The sequence below is a fragment of the Cephus cinctus genome, unplaced genomic scaffold, assembly GCF_000341935.2.
Source record: "Cephus cinctus unplaced genomic scaffold, Ccin1 Ccin1_scaffold0160, whole genome shotgun sequence".
Classification (NCBI taxonomy): domain Eukaryota; kingdom Metazoa; phylum Arthropoda; class Insecta; order Hymenoptera; family Cephidae; genus Cephus; species Cephus cinctus.
In genome coordinates this window covers 1,274,355-1,298,226 of record NW_014332886.1, presented here as the reverse complement: position 1 = coordinate 1,298,226, position 23,872 = coordinate 1,274,355, and the positions used below count along the sequence as shown (strand labels likewise).

General features: G+C 32.8%; 1 protein-coding gene across 3 annotated transcripts in view; it reads left to right on the top strand.

Moving 5' to 3' along the window:
* The first annotated feature begins 7,131 nt into the window (after nt 1-7,131).
* Nucleotides 7,132-23,872, top strand: part of LOC107263641 (scavenger receptor class B member 1) — a 41,291-nt gene continuing 24,550 nt past the window's right edge. The window contains exons 1-2 of one of the 3 annotated variants that reach the window (XM_015731070.2): nt 7,132-7,701; nt 22,953-23,654. In XM_015731070.2, the coding sequence (XP_015586556.1) occupies nt 23,474-23,654 (181 nt within the window). In that variant the 5' untranslated portion in view covers nt 7,132-7,701; nt 22,953-23,473. Of the gene's footprint in view, nt 7,702-16,271; nt 16,669-22,952; nt 23,655-23,872 lie in introns of those variants that run through there. The other 2 variants (XM_015731069.2, XM_015731071.2) reach the window with 2 other exon arrangements.

Below are 23,872 nucleotides of genomic sequence, written 5' to 3'. Positions count from 1 at the left end.
TAACATTCAACCTGAAACAAGTTTTCTGCATTGTCTCAAGAATGCGTTACCATGTTTTCCAGAACTTTGTCTCGACATAAAATAAGTTTCAGCCCTTATCACCCCAACCGGGGGCCATGCTACGAAATGCAAGATAGCGTTCTACTGTAACTATTAATATAGCTGGGTTAAATTCTAGTTACGACTGAAAAAACATTTTGCACACAAATTTTTTTCGTGCCAATTTTGCACAGTTGATTTTTGTGCGGCAGCCAGATCAAGGAAATGAAGAAACGTGACATAGAGGAAAAGACATTCTTATCGCTATTTAAGGGTGATTAGTTACTGTTAGTTGACACAAAAAAGGTGACTTAATGGGAAAATAAACACATATATATATATATATAATTAGTAAGTGCATTCGCATGAGCACACCTTACTTGCTGTTCATTAGCACTTATGTCCAAATATAGATGCATTTACATAACGACCCTGAAAAATTGAAGCGCTTATATCGCGTGTACAGCCGAATTATTTAAATACATGTATGGTACGATTTTATTTGATACAGTTTGTAGCAGATATGTCTGGAGAGAAAAATTAACGTAAAACAATATTAGAAGTACTGTAATTTAATTATCAGTAGTAAAACAATCATCGTGTAGGAATGGAAAACATGGATTCTATATTTTTGTTTAAATCTTTTTATAAGAGAAGATGTGTGAGTTTACATTGAGTGTAAAGGTGTTAGGTTAAAAGAAAAAAATTATATCAATAATGCTGCTTGGAAAATGTGTACGACATCCAGTGTCACGTAACAATAATCTTGAGCCATCGTTAAAAAGTGCAATTTTTATTTTCTGAGGAAAACGTACGCGTCTTACAATCAATATTCAATTGGCTCAAATCTTTTATATCTTTGCTTGCTCATTTGCAGTCGGTCCATGAGTTCATGTGTTTTTTTTTTGACAGTTCGCAAATAAGGCAATCCTTAACAAATCACACGTGGCTTTCCGTACAATAATGCGAATATATGCTAAAATGTAAAAATGAAATATATTTAGTGTAAAAACATGCATATACATACTTTGTAAGAAATATTTTATAGAGTGATACTTTGTTGTTTTCCATCTGTCAAAAAACACATTGAACTCCTGGACGGACTATATGGTTACTAATGAGTAAGTTACTTTATGTTGAGGTTAGCGCTTATAGATACTGATGTATTAACCCGTAGTAATCACATCAGTGCGAATTTATAACTTTGCTCATTCAATTACATTTTTATTTTGAAGTATTTTTACTATAACAAAATTATTTTTCGCATTTAGGACTATTACTATCCCGATTCCTGGGGAATCTTCAGCCCAAAAAATACTGGTTATCGAATACGTTTGGATTATTTATACCAGAGTTACAGAACTTTAAAAATGTAAAATCTCAAATCACACTAGCGTGGTTAGTATGTACACTCGATAGACGTGTGATTACTACGGGTTAATAAAAATCTTGTTACCATTACGATATACATATATGATGGCGGTAGGCATATCTGAAAATATTTATATGGTGTTTAATCTAAACGATATTCCTCCTGACGAATACATGTCTTAAATATTTCGCTGCGGATGTTGACTCTTTAAGAGGTCAAGGTAGACAATGAACTTTCGGGAATATATTTACAGAATATTCCGACTATGTCAATCATTCCTACTATATGTATGATTTCGTGGATCGAAATTGTGTTCGTAAGTAAGTATAAGAAGATTGGACTTTGAGACCGGTTTTTGCTTGTCATAGTTGAGTTTTTCAAACCAGTTTTCGATATATTCCGAGACGGACTTCCGCAAAAGTTTTTCGAGGTTACAAGAATGACAGCATGAATCATAAAAAGGGAATCGTCATAATTTTAAGATAGAATAATTTGATACCAAATTAGTTACTTACGATTAGATCTACCTACGATACTTACTGTTTATTAAATATCAAGTAGTAATGTCGTTTGTCGTTAAAAAATGTAAAAAAATTGTTGAAAAGTCTGTGATGGTTAGTGTCGTGAGTCAATGTGTAACAATTTTGAATATTTGTCATCGATTTGCACGCCCGGAACTTTTTAAACTCTAATTAGTTTTCAAAAAAGCGACTGGTTCGTTGACGGTTTTTCCATGACACGTAATTTTCGCGAGAACACAGGAATACAGTTTTTATGATACGCATAAACTTGGTTGGTTTAAAATATTACGATGTAACCAGGCTTTGTTATTTTACATACCAAGTAAGTATTATTCTAACAGTTGACTAATTACGAGAAATAGACTAATTAAACCAAATTTATTCCAATATTTTTCCTCATTCGTATTATTCGCGATTGACGTCAATATAATGTTAATGAATGGTTAAACGGTGTACCTATGTTTATTTGTTCTATTGATCAGTGTGAAAAATATATTAAAAATTAAATCTTAGCAGGACAGTAAAATTATATAAGTTGTTATTCACGACAAATGTACCACATGAAGTTAGCTTGTGCATTTGATTTCCATGATAAAATTAGATTCAGGTGATACGTTTCTCATGGATAACTCTATGTATTAATATATCATGTGTCTAAAAGCAAAAGTCCTATTGTTAATGTCAGGTCTGCGAGGTCTAAGATGTTCACAGCGGTTTCTGGGGTCCCGCGGGGATCTCACCTGGGTCCTTTGCTTTTTGTTCTATTTATCAATGAAATTTCAGGCTGCTTCGTACACTCTAAATTCCTCCTTCATGCTGATGATTTAGAAGTGTTTCGCATTACTCGCGGCCCTGACAACGCTACTCTTCTGCAATCTGACCTGAACAGGCTCTCGGTACGGAGTGCGCGTCATAAGCTTAGCCTCAGTGTGCCCAAATGTTTTGTCATGTCATTTTATCGACCGAAGCAGCCTTTCTTATTTGATTATTCTGTTAACTGTTGTTCGTTTCTGCGGCTAGATTTTGCTTCGGACTTGGGCGTCCTGTTTACTTCGAACCTGTCGTTTGACCGGCATTTTGCTGCTATTTGCCTAAAGATGATGCGCATGCTGGGGTTTATCAGACGTAGCACTATTTTCGTAATCCGCAGTCACTCAAAATGATGTTCTGAGCTCTCGCTCGTCCGATTCTCGAATACGTCTCGAATCATCTATTGTCTGGTTCCCATTTTATGTGTCGCCTGCCATTTCCATTGAACGTGTCCAGTGTAAGTTTGTTTATGTCTAACTTTATGTGTTTAGAATTACAGACAGATCGTATCACGATTGTTTACACACCGAGCTCAAGCTTAACTCTCTATCGTGGCTTAGACATAAAGCTGAGTTAATATTTTTATAGAATTTAATACATAATCGTGTCGACTTTTCTAGGTTGTTCGATCTTGTAACCATCTCTGCTCCACTAAGGACCGCACGTAATCATCTCCCCTTCTTCGTACCGCGTCATAGGACGAATTACGGCGTTAACGAGCCTCTCTCTAGGCTACTAAGGTCTGGCAATGTAGCGGCAGCTGTTTTGGATTTCATCTCTCTTCCATCGTCCACGTTTATCCGTACGGTTAACGGTTATATTATCATGCGGGACGCATAAGTTTTTTATTTGGTGTATACTCGTGCATCCATGTAATATATTTATTTCGGTTTTGTATTTTATCTTTTACAACCTACTTTTACCCTGGACTAATGAATAAATGAAAAGTCGTATGCTTGCTCAAAATCCTATGGTTATACGCTCTTTTGATTTTAGTCATGCGATATATTAAATATATTACGTGCTACCTCAGCATAATTTATGTCAATCATTAATATTTTATTGATTATAATATTTATTAAGACAAATTCTTATTTATTTCATTGGATGCGTTGAAAATCATTTTTACATCCACTATAGATACTCTTGACATACTGTACATTATTAATTAGGAATATATTGCACGATCCTTTAAGCGATGAGAAGAAAACGTTATTATTGCTTCAAATACAATCAATTAAGTACTCACGAGTACAGATAAAAATGAAGCAATTAACTCGTTGCTTATACAATAAGCCAAATACTACAAAGTGTTACTATACAAGGAGTGTGGATTGAAATAAAAACTAAGAAAAAAAATATTTAATCGCCAATTGGAAATTATGGAGTAACTGAAGTCAAGGCTAATATCATATCTTTTAAGATATCGTAAAATCTATTTCCTGTACACCATAGTTATGTTTGGCTTCCAAAAATCGTTTGAGGAGTGTATTAAACATGCAATTTACGTGAAAATTCAAATTCAAAGGAATTTTGCGGGAAATTTAGTAACATGTTTTGTCGTTAAAACACTGTACTTTGACATCTTTGGACCTTTGACCAAACTTGTTTTTTTTTTATACGTATTGTAACGGGTTGCCCATTGATCACACTAAGTAATTCTAGAAGTATTCATCATAGAGCGTGATAATCGAAATGAATACCCCCTCCTGTTTACTTCGCGTGCAGGTAAGCGTACAATTGCTTAGCTTTTCCTTTTGGCCTGTACAACGTGAAACAAGGCACACGTGTTTAATTCCTGAGCACGAGAGCCAAATTCCCAAGTAACAGGGTTCTTTTAATTATACTAATTTTTTAAAGACAAAATTCGTATTAATGGACGAAATATCCCTGATATCACTGGAGACAATCTAAAAAGGGAATTTTTAAACTTCGACGAATACATCTATAAAAATACATTTTGACGAAATCCAATCTTAGTACAAGGACAATAATAGCAAGCATCATAAATATTAGCGAACGAGTATCTATAAAAATGAGTGAGTATGGAAGGATGAGTGTTGCGTGAATGGATATTTTAGATTTAAGTTAAATTCTACTGGTATTATAATTTTCTTATGTCAATTATATGATCGATACGTTTATTGGACTTCGCCTGTTTAAAATTCTCAACTAATATTAATTTCTTCAATTTCAATGTTTCTATATTAATATACAAAGATATATATGTATATACAATATAAACATTAAATCTCTCTCTATTATGTTTTATTCCAATATCTTTAAAAGAGAATAATACAATATGTGTATTACAAAATATGCTTTTTCATTTTGAAAATTTTTTCAGAATCGTTAATGTTAACTTTGAGCACAATTATGTAATGATGTTTGACAGCTTTTTTAAAATACTTTACGTCATTTCATGAATCATTATAACACGTTTGGGCACAAATTCTGTATTCACAATGGAATATTATAGTATATAAAAAATGAGTAAAAGTATAATAGTTTTGTTGTAATATCAAGTATTTACTTTATTAATTCGTATTCTATAACGTCTTAGTTTATAATTTCTTTTTGTGCTTAATTAATTATCGGAGTACACAATTATGTCAATAGACCCGGTCGAGTTTCGCGCCAAGTATAGGCAACCGGCGTTACTACCGACGTAAGCTAATCGGAATTCGGAAAAAGGAAAAGTTATGTCTACTTTATTGAGACTCTGGGTTTTGAAAGAGTAATCAACGAGGCATACAGGTTTGTCGTTTGGCACGATCGTTTAAGCCATACGATCGCATCTTACGAATTCGCCACTACAAAAAATAATTAATTCCGTGGAGGCAGAACTTTCAAACTGGTAATGATCGACACTTGCAAATATTAATGATCTATCCACATGCTCACAATTTTATTTGTATATTTCAACCTGGTCAGCACGATAGATTAAAATCATTCATCCAGAATTCTAAAAATAGAATTCTACAGATTTATACGTGTAAAATTTCAAATCAAACGGTTCAAACGGTCCGTCTGATATATTAGATACAGATATTTTAGTCAGCTTTTGTCATGGCGAATGTATAAGACAATTTCGCATTTTTCATAATGTAGTCGTGCATATAAAGTATTGGATTGTGTTTACTTAAACAAATAGAACGGAATATTTTTATGCTAATCAGACACATCAATATAATTGATTAATGATGCGTTGGAGATACATTGAATGAATTTACTTCAAACGTGGAGGTCAAGGTAAAGTTTTTTTGCACTTACGGAACAAATCTGAAATTTATCTAACAACAAGTAACAGTTCAAATTACAATGATTGGTGAGCAATATCGAGAAGCTAAAAATTATGTTTTATTATGAAACTATACATTTTTACATTATAATATTGATTTGATTCTCTTCTTTTATCTTCTTTAGGGTTGATATTATCGTCCTGGCATTGACGTCAGAGTCACCGAGAAGAGTTCTGCATGAAAGAACAAATGCGTAAATAAATGCCAGCTGAGTTTCTGAAGGCGAAATTCGTATCAAAGAATTCTAAAATTATTATGAATAACTCGATTAAATTGCTTCAAAATTATTAACTTATTAAATTGGATAACGTAAACTAGTAGATGACGAACACTTGCGTGTTTGGTAAGGAAATCCGAATTAAATATGTTTTTGAACATACAAGGATTTTGATCCCTCCGCATTTCGTATTTCTTACATTATGGTTATCTTACATTATACACAATGGGTATCTTACATTATACACAAAACAATAAGTTTACTAAAGAATCCAAAAATGCAGATGTACAAATAAAAAATGTATTAAAGAATAATTCTCAAGTTGGATATTTATTAAAGGAATGTCGTCATAGAAACTTGAGCTTAATTATGCTAAGTACAGAAAGTGAATAGGTAGGCAGAAGTGCCATTATGACAAATTCATTGAATATTTCGGTACCTAAACCACGGGACCAACTGAACTGGCATGCAATTGGGTTAGGTTAGGTTAGTGCTTGAAATAAGCAACCGGGCGTGCAATTAAAAAATTTAATTTCAACTTTGAAATATTCTACTCAACTTTGCAGTTAATATCATTGATGAAATTCGTGGACAGTCTGATTAGACATTTTTAAATGAAAATACACGGAACAAATTAGCTGAATGACTAACGCAGGATAAATTGGTACTTCGGAAGTACGTTAATCAATTATTCGATGTACGAACGATAAGTCGGACTTACAATTCTTCTTTATGCCACATAAAATATGTAGGAATATCGGGATAACCATAAGCTGACTCGTAGGACATACGTTCGATTAATTTTTCGTCTGCATTCTGCTAGTGACGCAGATACAGGTAAAAGAACGCAGGTTTATAGCCGTGGAGCGTCGTGTGGCTCGTCTCATTTGCACGCATCCTTTCAACGCGATTCAAAGTGACTCAAACCAACTGCAACCGGGTATCTCGCCTATTTACGATTTGAATATAATAAATCTGAAAATATCTACATCGTGATAAGTCTCAATTATCAAACAATTGTTACACCTAAATCGTTTATAGTGTCCGATATATGTATATGGAACCGTTTGTAAAACTTAAAGTAAAAATAGAGAGTGAAATGTTCAACGAGGAATATTCTTTTGTTTAAAAACCTTCGACTGAAATAAATTTTTGATACTCAGGATGATATTAGAGATATACTTTTAATGAGTGAAGTAGTTTGTTTTTTTAAGTTCCATTATAATAATCGTGAGACTATTTTTTTGCTTGAATTGACAAGTCAAATTATTCAGGATAAAGAAGTGAATTCGTTTATCACCAAAGTGGATGATAGTGAAATCGAACAATATACACGTACGTTATACTTTAAAAGCGAATTGGGAGCATAGTACTCGAAAAGCTGTTGAACACTAGAAGACCACAAAAAAGAGCACCTATGCCCTGATCCAGTCTTACCAGGTTGGTCTGAGCTACATATTTATCACATTCAATGTCGTTTACTCCTCAACTTTTTCTTCGATTTTCATGGTAGCTTTCCGTATTATTCCGAAAACGTAAAAATAAATGAACGTAAAAACATCACTGTGGGTGTGGAAGTTATTTGCCTTGGAATCAAGAAACCCGGTCGAGTCTCGGGTTGAGGATGATGATCGTTATATTAACTAACTATAACTTGCTTTATCGACTGATATTACACATTTTTAACTCAGTGGTAATGAAGGATATAGAAAAATAAGATTTTCGAAGACTAACTGACAAATGAAATTTACTATGATACATACAGCGTGTTCACGTTTAATTATACGGGAGTTAAAAAGATTAAATTTTTCATAGAAAAATTTATAAAATTTCTCAGCCTTTTTTTATTTTCTATATATATTTATTTGGAAATAATTAATATTATCATTTTCGATTGTTAGTCTATCTGCAATAAGTTGAGGAGGTTCTTTGATAGTATACCGTGGTCTATTTATTATTACTTATCGCCCCAGTCATTTCTTCTTTTACTCACATTTTTCTTAACTTTCTTAACATACATAAAACTTACCTGTTCATTATTGGTCCCCAATCCCTTTAACTTGGCTAATTTAACGTATTAAGCTTTAAGGTAGCTACTGCACTGCGCACTAATCAAATGAGAGCTAAATTTTTACAATGAAATTTACAAAGTTAAACGTATTAATTGACAGTAGTGAAGGACGGTTTGTATTATAGCACGTGTTCGTAACGTAAAGAAACATTAATGTAATGTTTTTAGTAATGATCGTTTTAAAATTACAGGAATTTGTTTATAAAGAATTTTATTCGTCGGATAAACAATAGGTTGTAATTTTTAAACGGTCAACGCTACAATAAATCCACTTGGTGAATGTGAACTGTAGCGCATTGAAATCTGTACAAAATTAAGGTTTATTCTTTGAAAAAACTCAACGAAAATTTACCTCTATGGATGTTAGCGTTGATCACCTAATGCTTTAGCAAATACATTACTATTAATGTGTCTGTGGAGGACACGTGCTGCAATACAAATCGTCCTCCACTACTTGAATAGCATGCCCTGCTCTGAATGTAAGAATCAAAGAATTATGTGTGATGAAAAATTTCAACATTTTATATTTGTATACAAATAATATAAAGATTAATAGAAATATTACTGTACAAGCTTGCTTCTATTCGATTAACATTCAAAGAAAGCTATTGAGAAGATTTAAAGTCGTTTTCGTGTAACAATTATTTTTCAAAAATACACGAATTGTATTTGTTTCTAGTCAAAATCAATATATCAAATTGCATGCTAACAATACTGATAAATACCACCAAAATTTCAGTAGTTTTTCTATTTCATAATATATTTGATAAAACAATTAAAAAATTTCATAAAAATGAATTTTTTACACATTTTATATTTAGGGCATTCATCTTGCCACGAAAAACTAGAATATCGATATGAGATGAACGTTAAAGATAATTAATAGCAGGCAATGGACTTGCCTTTTTTACAATTCTTCATAGTTAAAACGATACATCGGCCGTTTGAAACATAATTTATACAGCAATACGTGGAATGAATGAATGAATGAATGTAAATGAACTTTTTATATGGAATATTTCTCCAGTTCGACTTCCTCCCGTCAAAGTTTAAAATTTCTCAATATTTCAATAGCAAATATTCGTTTGACACGTACAGATGCTGCGTTTATCGGTATTCTCGAAAATCACGAGAGTCACGTTCAGTGGTCCGTGGAGAAGCGAATGCGTAAAATCACAACAAACTGCTATACGTATACATATTATAAACGTTATGCTTCGCGTTAGACAGAAAATCGTGTATACTGAACATAAGCAGCTACATCATTTTTTAAATTTCAATTCTTAATTTTTTTCCTGCTCTGTTCAGTAGAATATATTGCACGATAGAATCACATAGGTTTGTCATGTTGTTTGTTTATTTATTATTTTACATTTTGCCATCAAGCATTATAATCCAATTCATAAACGGGGTGATTACAAAGAGTAAAGGAAAGCATCAGTTATTGTTTCGTTGCGCGGAATATATTATATTTGACATCTTATATATAAAAATCTCGTGTCACGGTGATTGTGGTCGCACTCCTCCGAAACGGCTCGACCGATTTTTATGAAATTTGGTATGTATATTTGGTAGGTATGAGAATAGATCGTAAAGTATATTTCATACCGCTAGGTGATTAGGGTGTCCCTATCCAGAAAAATTTGTTGTATTTTTTTTATACAATTTTTTTTTATATTTTTTTTTATTTGGCATCAGAAAATACCTATAACTCCAAATTTTCACACTCCTACCCCTACTCTTCCATTCCTTAATATGCGATAATCTTATACGCGATTTTAGTATTTTTTTATGAACAATATTCAAATAATTTAATCGTCGTTCGTATTTCAAACAGAACGAAATTATTTACGTTGTTGAATGATAGATGGCGCCACGTCCGCCTCATCGAACTTTCATGATGAAATACATTGAATTGAGAAAATGAATGGTTGGTGTTTTTTTGTTTTTATCGGCGGTCATCGTCTAGAACGCACAATTCTTCTTTTTGTCATAGATCCCATCCCCACACACTTACAATACATTCGTTATTTTTTATTTAAAAACCAAAATATTCACTAGAAATAATTTATATGGCAGAACAATGTTCGCCTGGTCGGCTAGTATTAAAATAAAAATGAGATTTCAGTTTCGGGCAGAGAAAACCTGAAATCTTAATACTGAATCCTTGAACTGTATAGCCGTGGGAAAATACATGCAAATTATGGTAATAATTCACATACCGGCGAATATTAATAGTCGTAAATAATTCATAAATTATTATATTTCTAGATAAGCATTATGATATCCCGTAGATAAATTTTATTTTTTGCCTAAAACAATGAATGGTGCCCCATTGATTTTCATTGGCTAATTACACATTAACTTTTGCAAAAAAACATTGGAAATGGGAAATTCTGCTATAGAAATTTATGGCATTCTATGATATATGACGAAACTCCATTTTCCCAAAGCATGTACCGTTTATCAAATAATTATTAATGTCTAATATATATTTCAAAAAGGATTAAAGGATTAGGATTTCCAAAAGGAGTAAACAATAATTACCCGGTTTCCGTAAACATAAAAAGTACCTAACTGATAGTATATTTAAATGATTAATCAGTTACAAAGAAATTAAAAAATATCAAAGTAAATATATATCATTCATCATTCAAATTTTTTTCCTTTTATAACAGCTGAAAATCTTGAGTCACAGAATGATGCAGACTATTGCGCCACTAAAAAATTCCCAATGAATAATAGCATTGCAGCGTTCTAATTATGCATATAAAAAGAGTAATATGGACATTTCTTTGCTTCCTTTAAAAGCTCAAACAATTAATATAATATGTTCCGTATGTGAATAATGGTTTGAAGGCAATATACATAAATAGCAGGCAACAAGTTTGCCGTGAGGAACAACTATAGTCGGTCCATGAGTTTAATGTATTTTTTGATAGTTCAAAAGTAATGCAATACTTATCTTATTATACGTGGTTTAAAATAAAATAATATAAATATAACCATCCATATGCATACTTTGTAACAAACATTTCGTGCAGTGACCACTTGGTTGTTCTCGATCTGTCAAAAAAAAATTATCGAACTAGTGGACCGGCTATATGTGTTACTACAAGTTATATATACGTTACTATTGTTATTACTTATGCACTGTTTTACGTAAGAAATATTAAGTTTCATGCGTGCGTCATTTCAATGCCGGAAGTCTTGCACGTTTGCAAATATTATTGCTTTATCCATATCTGTAATTTTTTGTTTTTGAAAATTGTAATCTGAAAGTTTTTGTTCACTGTTGTGAATTTTGCATAAGAAATAAAACAAGTGTAGTCATTATGCCAACGTACCGATAGTACCATCGCTTGACACGGAAAATGCAACGACTAATAATTCTGAAACTATGGAATATATATTGCCGTCAGAAAGTTTCCGGAAAGGGTATAGGTTGGGAAAAATTGAAGTAAAATGGATAAATGTTTGAGGTATGTTTTATATGTTCACAAGGGCGAGGATATACGTTGTTCTGTAGACAAATTTTAAATACGATTTAGTTGCATGCTGCCAGAAAAACCGCATGCTAAAGGATTTGAGTACAGTTATTGTCCGGAAACTTTTCGACGGTATGTATATGGTGGACAAAATTCATGTATAACAAATCTTCGCTCTTCATTATCTGTAATGTCTCTTAATATAATTATCAAATATGGAATATAGTTCAATTATCGTTCATCAAATTTCTGAATGAAGTCGCTAATTTTGTAACCTTGGTCTTATCAAACAAGGATTTTTTCAACAAGTTGTTAGCAGTCCTTGCTTCGTGTGAATATATCCGAGTAGTAGATTAGCTCACAGTGATTCTGACCGTGGTATATAACATCTCAAAATTTACATTATTACGTCTCTTAATAATAATATGCATGAGGTAATAGGGTGATCTGTTACGATGTTCCATTTTGCCTCGAAATTTCGTTCAAATAAATTGCGGGGTGAATTTGCATCAGTAATAACGTTACTGCTATTTCCACTGAGAAATAATCAAATTTTGTTGTCTAATTACTAGAGTAAACTGAATTAACTTACTTAAACGAATAATTTTCCATATAGAGTGTTTACGTAGAATAGTAAGAATTAGTCACGCTGATTATACATATGTTTGGCGTATGATTATTATTTTGCAAATTTCTCTACTACGTAATTAGCTAAAGAGACTGAATTCGAGAAACAGTGTCAACAAATTGACAGCTTCATGAATGCATTGTAGTACTAAAACATTGTGGTTTATGTTTCTTGAAAGGAATACGTTCAGCAAGTTTCCAGTCGATAAAAAAAAACCGAGTGTTTTACGACGTTTCGTAATATACTATAAATAAATAAGACATCAAAAGACTTGGAGAATCATATACTGCTCTGACACATCATATAATTGGAAATGATCATCAATTCGACTATACTAACGGGATTATTTTAACAACAAGATCAGACTACCGTAAAAGTAGCATGCTAGAAATTATTAAAATTTTTAAAGATAAAAAGGCAATCCAGTAGTATAACAAGGGGAGTTCTGGATACAGATTCCTGCACCGACATTTACCAATACTTCGAGAACCTTTCGAGGTTCGCATCCATGCTAAATCGACGTCGTAAACTCCCCTGATATCAAGGAGTGATGGCACGAGTATCGCCAATTCCACGAATCGAAGGCTGATTCTAGAAATTTTACGTCGGATTCCAAAAATTTATCCCCGATTCCAGGAATCGCATATGATCGAAAACCTTTATAGAACCTTCGGTGGTTCGTGTCCGTTCTAAATTGCGCAGAATAGCACCCAAAACTAACGGTCCTTTTGCAAGATATCTTAACGTAGCCCCTTGCCCATCAACGCCGAAGAACCAACAAAAAGCTTCGACGATTCCCTGTCTTCCCAACTCTGCGCAAGTTCGTAAAACTCTTGGCATCCAGCATAGTTCTACAGTTCCTGATGGTTTTTAATAACAAAGTTGGTCATTTATAAAGAAAATGAGAGTTACGTAAAATGAGATGGTAACTTCGTGTCCAGCGGTGACTATGAAATCAGCATATCATGTGCTGGAATCCAAGAAAACTTGGAGTCCTCTTCGCATCCCGCTAAGCTCTATAGATCCTGATGGGTTTTAAAAATGCTTCTGGTCATTTACCAAAAGAAAAACGGCATTTAAAAAAATTGGTCACTTCGCGTCCAGCGGCAACTATGAGGACCAGCATCTCATGTGTTGAAATCTATCAGGATCTATAGAACTTTGCGGAATTTTTTCTTTCTCTCATACGACGATATCTATCAATCACAACAGACATGTCTTTATGAATGCATCTGTAAGTAATAATCCTAAATTTAATTATACTTTAAATTTTTCACAATCACAAATCGTCGTAAAACACTCATATCTTTTATGGGCTGGTAACTTGGTCAACATATTCCTTTCAATTTCTTCTAAACCAGCTGACATTTAATTCATTTAATTTGTGTTTCTCACAGTTAATTTCTATTGTGCTGTTCGTAATAGTCAATGGCAAGCCGTATGACATTCTAAATTGAAATGATATATTTTCATTTTTTAAATGAGAGTTCACAGGATAATAATTACTATCCATGGGGATATTTTTTTTCTGTAGATTATCATTTAGCACACTTCGCAGACACGAAATAGAGAGATGTTATAAAAGATGGAGTTGAGAGCATTAATTATTGTTAGCATTACGTATTATTCATTTTTACATTGTTTTCAATACCACATACTAATTTAGCAAATGACAAGTTAACATTTCTGACATAAAGTATTCTATGACACTCCATCTTCTTAACTCCAACTGATATATCAATTCTTTTTCAAATATCTTACACAGCTTGACGTAAATGTACTATGACTACAAAACACACAATGACTAACGAAGAATACGCCGAGTCACCTGTCAAAGTCCATAAACTATTATACACACTGCTTCTTTAACAAATCATTGTTAAAAGGTACGCTATCTAAATAGTACTTCTATCTAAATAGAAAGACTAGAATATCCTGATCTTGCTGATGTTATCCAATTTCATCAATTATAAGATGAATCTCACTTAAATCAAAGTAAAAAGTGATTTTTAAGAATTTGAAAAATTTAGGGCAAGTGCCGCTTTATGCCCCTCAAAATGAGCATCTAAAAGTTCCCTAGCAGAAATTTCACTATGAAAATTGAGAATCAATCCAGGCCTGAACTGACTTAGTGGAGTAACCCTTAGAGTTTTCAACGAAAATTTCTACTACAGTTATGAGGATAGTTTCCAAAATCACCAAAGATCCCCGTAACAGTCAATATACCGGGTTCTTCAGGTCAAATGCACTGCCTGAAGATAGTTTTACCATAAGAAGCAAATGGGTATGCGCACTTTAGATGTATGTTTGGGCTAAATACGTTAGTATATAAGAAATGCATCCTTTTACGGATCCGGGTCCGCATATTGAACTCTATTAACTTAATATTTTTAACCTTCATCTTTATTTGGGAAATAATGTTTGTTTATTTATTTATGTATAACTAAAAATATTATTCAGATGAAGAATTTGATGTTAAAAATATTACGGGGATTCTGGACCTTTTATTCACCATGCAAGAAAAGCCTTAACGATAGTCGTAAATAACAGGGATTTTTACAGAGACTCTCTCCCACAGTGGAGTTCAGTGCACATTCTGTAGGGTTGACAATCATTTCGACACCACATTCGCAATAATTAACCCAGAACTAAAAGCATAATCCGACTACAAATTTTTCGTATTTTTCAGATTCAAATCGAATATTCGAGTCAGATTACTCTTTCAATTTTGAATGAATTATTGTGAAAGTAGTGCCAAAATGATTGCTTAACCTTGCAGAATGTGTGCTAAAATCCGTTTTGAAAAAGAATATCTATAAAAATCCTGTTTATTACGATTTTCATGTACACTTTTCTCGTACGACAATGAGTAGTTTGGAATCTCCCTAAGCAACAAAGTATTATACATGTTTAAATAAATAAAGTCTTTCCTCATAAGTTTTTGGTATCTTGATAAACATCGTTTTAACGAGTAACTTAGAAAAGTTGAGCAGCAAAACTTTACAAAACCAAGAATGCGAAAATCAATCTCATTTTCTTACTTTGATGATTCAGTCATTGAATTTGCCAAACGCTTTATTCCCCCATACACCTGTACCTCGCTCTTGGAATCCAGGTAGCTACTGCTTGACCATTCCCTACCACTCGAACTGGAAGACAGCGGTTCGGTGAGCATTGACTTGGAGATTGCCCACTAGCCCACTCTGGTCCACTACACCTCCAATCTACTTGCGACCAGCTCTTCGTCATTGCGCGATCGCACGTTCGGTCAAGACACGCGGTTTCTCGTGCGATCGCGATTTACATTACGACCCGCTGCTAGCCTTTTTTTTCTCTTTCTTATGTATATATTTATTTCCTTAAATATCGGATAGATTTTTCATTGTGTCGGAAGAATCCCTTTTGTTTACGAACCACTGTCTGTCAATTTTCGTTCAGTGCGATTTACAATTTTTGAAGAATAATCATCGATTATAGTATCAGATGATAGATTATTTCTTTCATTTTGTTATTTGCAATACAGTATTTTTGGCCATTTGTGTTTCTTCAGAAGGGTGTTCGCACGTGATCAATTGCAAGTTAACGTGATTAAGAGTGTTAATAAGAAAATCTGTGTGATTTTTAAATGCTGGATTGCGGTTTTATATAAAATCTTCTTCTTCGATATTTATTTCGTGTTCTCAAAAATCCATTGAACACAATGACAAATTGAATCCCGGTATCCAATTTTAATAAAAATTTCCTTATACGAATAAGACAAATTTTATTAGCACATTGACAAAGAAAAAAGAAAAACGAAAATACTAGTATTTTGAATATCGGCAAAAGAGTGAATGGGAAATTGTCTCGTCAACGAACTCTCATAAATTCTCACTTTCCATTGTAATAACGGGTCGCGCGGTTACTTCCGCGGGAACTCAAGTGAATTCGAATTACATTAAAAAATTGACCACGCGACAGTGACAGATCAAAGATCAAGTTAACGATAACAGTGGTTCACCAGATGTGAACAAGGAGTACGTTGGCACGTGTATTATAATAAGTATACGCTACAATTGTGACTCTGCAGAATGTGTGTATCGCACCTTCAAGTTAGAGAAACTCGACAGACGTCGTATCCTTCAAAACTGCTGTGGGTTACGTAAGGACGAATTGGATTTTACCGGGCAGTTACTGAACCCGGTTGTATGCTTGCACCAGTGTCCGAGAAACTTATGTAAGTGAGTACAACCAACACGAGAATCATGAGATAAAGTAAACGGATCAGGAGAGATTTCAGAAATTTTCGAATAAAAAAAAGGTTTTCCCTAATCAAGAGACAAAATACCGAGACCTCGATTTTCTTGATAAAAATTCACTTAACATGTCCGTCCGATCTACAATTACTCTTGCACTAAGCAAGCTGGCATCCGCGAAAGCCAATAAAAACACGTTTAACGAGTCTTCTGGAAAGTTTGATGGTTCGTACTCTACGCTGAACGTAATGGCTGATGACGATTAAAAATCTTGTGTAGCAAGATTCACGTATCCCGCCACGTCCTGCTACACATTCAGGTTTGCAGCAATTCATGCCACATACGTAAAGCACTATCTAACAAGGAGGTCGTAATGCGGATGTCGTTAGGAAATATCTTATTGTAGAAGTAAGTCGACAATTTTCTGTAACTGAACTATTAGATTTTTCATGTTGACTTTGAAAGGCGCAGATGAAATCTTACGTCAGAAGTTCACTTCTATTGAATTTCATCGCTCGCATAGGTAAGTAGATTGAGAACAGAGAAACCCGGATTAATAACGGTTATAAACGCATGCACCATGAGGATCTATACTATCAAGGATCGCCGTGATACATTAAATAAAATGACCTTAATAAAATGTGATTCGATAAAAGCAAAGCACTAACTGATTTTATCAAATTTATGGAATTAGTTTGATAGTCTCAAAAGCCACAGAGAAATCTCATGGTACGTTAAAAAAAAATCTTTTTCAACTTTTTCAACTCGCATCTTTCTGAATTCGCAATGCCTCCGCTGGGTTTTTTGAGACGGGTATTAGGTATAACTTCCTGTTACGTTGGGATTACGCAATCTTTACTATTGTCAAGTATACTGACTCTGCTAAAAATCGGTTATAACGGTACCGAATCATTTACCGCTGTATCTTATTGGATTTCGAATGAGAATCGTGGTTCATTCAACGTTTCTATATTATAATGATGATCTCCAATGAGAGCTTAATGGGATAATTGAATGTAATGAAATGAAAAAAAAAGGTGTGATTGCTTTACTACTTTTTATCTTAAATGATTCAATGAATATTGTAAAGGTTAAACAAGAACAAAAAATAATGTGTAATGTAGCGTAAAGTAAAAAATCTACTCTGTTAGAAAAATTTTATTCATGGGTATTTGCAAAAACTAGTACGTATATGAGAACGTGCTTCTAGCTGGGAATGTAAACATTGATTAATTTAAATTATTCGCATACGTGATTAAGTTCATAACCATGACTGCTTAAACATTACGGTAGCTGCATCATTCGATTGTCATGTTTTATTAATATTTTCATTTGACAGGAAATTAATTCATATACGACTACCGAATACGTAAATTATTGTAGTGAACGTTCAATCTTTCAAATGCTTGTAATTCTGATTTGCACGTGTCTAGATGTCAGTTACCAATTAAAAAACCGTAATGCACGAGCGATCAGAAACGCGATTGAATTCCGCTGAAGGTAACTAGTTATTCCTCAGAACAAATTGTATAACGGAATAAACGCGGTAAGTTCATTCCCATTGTACATTCACTCAAAGTCTCAGGAAGTTTTACTTTACCCGATCAACCGCTTTTTGTAAATTAAATTTATCGGTGACTATACAGATTTCAAGGATTAATACCTATTTGTTCGTTAGTACCGATATCAGTATACGGAAGAGAGACTAACAAATTTTGAAGAGTCATGACTGATTTACATATATTCCATCGTATCGTAAAATACCAATGGGTGTTCCACCATTTAAAATATATAATTTGAATTTGAGAATGAATGAATCATGCTACGTAAATCTAATATATATCTGATTTTATTAATTTCTAAAATAAAATCAAGTTTATCATTTGAATGCTTAATGCCTCTTTTATACCTGACTTCGGGTATACAAGGGAGTTAAAAAAATAGAAATTGAAACGATGATTCTTCTGCTAATAATATCTGAACAATATTAGTTATCATTACTAGCTTATCATATTCATGACATAGATATTGCATTAAAAACTTTTTGACATAAGTAGTGTCAAAACATTAAAAAGTTGCCTTTTCATAGAAACATTGATGTACTGCATGACAGTTAATCTTGATTCTACGAGTAAAAAAAATTGGATGCATATCAGATTTATATTTAAGTATTGGAAGAGCCTATATGACGTTTAGAGAATCAAAGTCCATGACATGTATGACGTTGTACAGCTCCAGTACAGCTAAAGTCATTTCACTGGAACTTTCCCGTACTTGTTCTAGACCTCTTGTATACTTGCAAACCGTCATACGAAGTCTAGCTCAAGAATAACGCAAATGTGGCTCATGTTTAGATCAGGTGTAAAATACATCTACATATGGTACAGGATGCTATACCTGATTGTTAGAGTCTAGCTTGGCAAGACCTGTTCCATACCAAGTAGAAAATAATTGGTAGAAGCCTAGCTCTACTAGAATTTTTTCTGGACATGATAATCGCCATCAGTCTCTGCAAAACTTAGAAGAATCAGTTCTTATACTCAAGCTGAACTTGAAAAACTTATTCTAGACGTATTTTACACCACTGCCATATCAAATATTTTTACTTGGGGAGTGATTTAACATACGTGATCTTTTTCTGAAAACATATTTTCTAGGTATATAATCAATGGTTATAATTACATTAGTTTGAAGTTGATATAATTGCAAAGTTTCAGGCATATTTTTCTCAATAATATAAAGATAGCGTATAGTCTCTTTTATATCATAATTTTTGTATTTCAGCATCATTAGGTTTATTATGCATCGTTTAAAATTTGTAAAGACAATTTTATTTCTGGAAACGAGACATAGGTGTATCTTGTAGAAACCGTTTTCTTCTTCTTCTTCCTTATTGAAGATTGTACCTCAGGTGAAATCAAGTAATAAAAGAAACAGTTGTTGAGTGGACGTAATACTTCTGTAAGTGGCTACAGTAATAGAGGTATCATATATGGAATAAACGAATACATTCTCGTTCCTTGATCCCAGAAATTTTACAGAATTTGCAGTCTTGACTCAAGCTTGACAGATGATATCCTCAATTTGATAATAATGGCACAGTAGTTATCTTTAAGACATTTTGAAAATGATTTTTTCACATATGTGTAACTTGAATTTCTATCTGCATATTTTTGAAATTGACTAATCTTTATCTGTTAAACAAGCGTACAAAGATGACAATTAAATTTATGCAATTCACTTTGAAAAAAAGAATAAGATAATTCCATTTTTAATTCGCCCACACAAATTAGAACAAATAGAACTCATATACGTTCATTCTGGAAATTACTGCAAGCATGGTTGTGTTTCACTCTATTGCACGATAGGTAAATAAGGACACGATGACAATCATAGTACAGCTGTACTACCTAGGTAGTAAATGTCCAAACGTACTCAATAGAAACGAATCTTGAGAATTGCAACGTGTATCTCAACTTACGTCTTCTCGCTCTCTCTTAATGGCATAATATGATAAGTGCCTTAAATTGTCACGAATCTTCACAATATTACTTTTTTGAACACTTCTCTTCAGACTTTAGATATGTGCAATTTTACGTAAAAAATCTTTAATAAAAATTCGAATAAACTGTTTCTTTGTTTGTGATTGACGAGTGTATACGTTTCAATTAATATGAAATTCATCCACCATAGGATTCTCTCATTTCATTTTACTAGGGTATAAATATTACCCCACAACGTCTACGTATGAAAAAAGACAAAATAGGTTTCCAAAATTTGTGAACAAATTTATGCTCTCCGTTTCGAATAGATGTCACATTACAGGCAGCATTAGGCTTTTAAAGTCAATGAATATAGGCAATTATCTCTTTAATTTTTTAAATACTTATTTGCGAAAGAATCAAAATGATGTGTCAAAAATGAATTTTGAAAATTCACCTAAGTAATTTCATTATTCAATTTTTTATAGAATTTTATTGTAATAAATTGTATATTTTCAGAAGTCAAGTGAAAATAATAAAAATAACAAATCATATTGTGCTGCTAGTTTAAAAGAATATATTTTATTCGACCATCTAAAAATATTGGTAGAAGTTCCAAAATCAAAATAATGCTTTTCAAATAAAAATTAAATAATACAGAATTTATGTATACGTTATATAACAAATGTTTAGCTAAAAGTAATATGAAATAATCTTTGCCTTATTATCTAGAAAATAAAATCACAAAAATAGCCATTTAAGTCATGCGTGAATTAATGTCTCTCATTTGCCGAAAAAAAAAACGACTTTCGACATTAGACACTGTAACTAATTTTCACACTTCAACGACACGTTCAATCTTTCAACAGTAGTTATAGCATAAACCAAATGTCTCTCCGTTAAAAATCTCCGATTTGCATGTAGCAATGAAATTTATCAATCTTCAAATCAATTTGTCTGATTTAAAGAAAATTAAGAGCTTTCACAATAATTCTTAACCTTCTTTTGTAGAACAGTGTCGAACCCATTTAACGTTAAATATCATAATACTTAATACAAGCAGACAAAATATACATATAAGAATAACCATATATGTATATACTATAAGAATCGCCCTATATACAGGATTACTTGGACAGACTTTTACTTCCAAGTGCAGCATGTACTTATGTACATCGTAAGCTATGATGCATTCAGTGCAACAGTCATTTCCAAACGTCTTGAGCAACCAAACGAGTCTCTCCCTCATTTATCGAGTTTTGTAAACCGCAATGCAATTGGAAAATTCTTTCGCATGCCGGCACACCGCTAATCAAGATAAATAAGTGACCGTACGAATTGCGCTAAAATTTTCTTGCGCTTTTTCGAAAGCTACATTAACTTTGTCATATCCTGTCACAGTTTTTCGAGCGTATAAACGCGTCGAGTAAAAACGGCTCCTCGTTACATTTAAATTTAAGTATAGCAATGTGATGGATGATATACAAAAAAAAATTTGTTAAAAATAACTTTCCTAATGGCAGAATAATTTACATGGCAACTACAACAATAAGCTCGTACTGGTTAATATTTGAGTCGTCTTCTATTCCAATACATGTCACATCGCATGCTGACGTGTCATTGATAGCGACGGTGAAATTTACGTCAAAAATAATTGCACTTCCGGAAAAGAAAAATATCGAAATCGCGTGCTGCAGTAACGCGACTTCATTTCTTATTATTGTTCTGTAATAAAAAAGATGCGTGCGGTTTTCTTGATTTCTTCATTCGAGTCAAGAGTGACCCTAATGATGGTTTGCGTGTTGTCATTATAGTGAAAAGAAATTTTCCACATGACAACAAGAACTCTTGTATGATTTCACAAATCTGTAATATCTAAATACATTGTTCTACGATCGAATATAATATATGTTTATTTAACTGTCATAGAATTACTAATACTTTTTGTCATACGAATCATTTGACATTTTTCAAACGAACACGTTTATCTAAGCATGTGTTTCGCATGATCGACATCACGAATGGTCCGTACATTATTGATTTTTTAAATGATTTCGTGATAAATTTTGCATGAATCAACATGCTATCATCAAATCCAACACGTTTATACTTTATTAGCTTCTCTCACGAACTATTAAACGATTTTACACTTTTAAGTTTATCCAAAAAGCAGAAAGCCTATGTCTAAATATCGTTATTCAATAGATATAGAGAAGAATCTATCTTATATTAATTAAACACGCTATCTCCAAATCCAACACGTTAATGCCTTATTAGTTTCTCTCACGAACTAATAAACGATTTTACACTTAAGTTTATTCAAAGAGCGGAAAGTTATGTCTTAATCTCGATATTCAATAGACATAGAGAAGAATCTATCTTTAATTTAATTGATATAACATCATGCCAATTATTGCCGAACCTCATGCAATTTATGATGACATTGATCACCGTTGTCGCTGCTGCTTAATTGACAGTAGCAATAGACACAAATTTAAATTATCTTATTAGCACTAGATTTACGGAACCCGTCATTTTGACGGATTTCAAATTTCATGTTAAACCCTTAAATTCCACACTGAGGTGAATTGCAAACTCGCACCGGCTAGTATGGAATTTAAAGGTGTGTCACAAAGGCGTAAAGTTCGAAAATTAATGTTAAAGAAATTATAAATAATATTTTTTAGAAATTTCTGTTGACGCTGATAATCAACCTCCGTAAATCTAGTGTTAAAGCGCGTAAATATACCTCTTATCATATTATTGAAATACATTTCTTTTTTTCAGATTGGACAATTCTGTACACGTTGAATTCAAAAATTACAACGGTGGACCAATTGGCATTTTAAAAACGTCTTTTGGAGTAAACTCAATTTTTTTAAACGTACTTGAATCTATTCTATAATGAATAGTCTAAATAAATATTTCCAAGCACTAATCGTGATCGTGACACCAAATTAATTATGTTTTTCGACAATCGATAAGTGAACCACATAAAATATTTTGTAATGAAATGATGTTGGGCGAAGTGACGTGAGCATAAATTAATTACATCAGTAATTGTTTATACGATATAGAAACTTTGAAACATTAAAATAAAACTACGGACTTTCTATTAATAAATAATTAATTTCAATAATTTGGTATTTTATATATTAAAGAAAAAGATTGTAACTGTAGCGTTCGCAATCAAATAATATAATTTAAAAGCTTTAATAAAATTGAGGGTGGGTGGGTGGAATCTTCGAGTGAAAAGATAATTCTAGTGGAACTTTTTGTGAAATTCAACGTTAAATTAAGTTTTTAAAATGAAGTTCATAACCTCCCTCTTCGGGGTGGAATCTCCGAAGAAAGTCGGCAGGCAGTACATGAAGGTGGGCAGGAACGCCCTTTTTGGCATCAAATCACGGAAAGGTGGTGAAATTCGACCGGAACAAATACCGAAGCCTCTCAGCATAATTATTTCGGAATGCGGCAAGCTGAAACACAGTAAGTACTATTCGGAAGTCTTTGCTTCTTTTATTGTTAGCCTTGAGACATCAATGGCATAATAAGCCCCACCCGCAAATTCATTGGTTGTCATAGATACTATCTAATGAACTTGATTGATGGCATTGAGATTGATTGAGCTTTGAAATTATCGACTTTTACTAATATTAATCATTGGACAATTTAAGTTCGTTGGTAAAATAAACGACATTGATTTT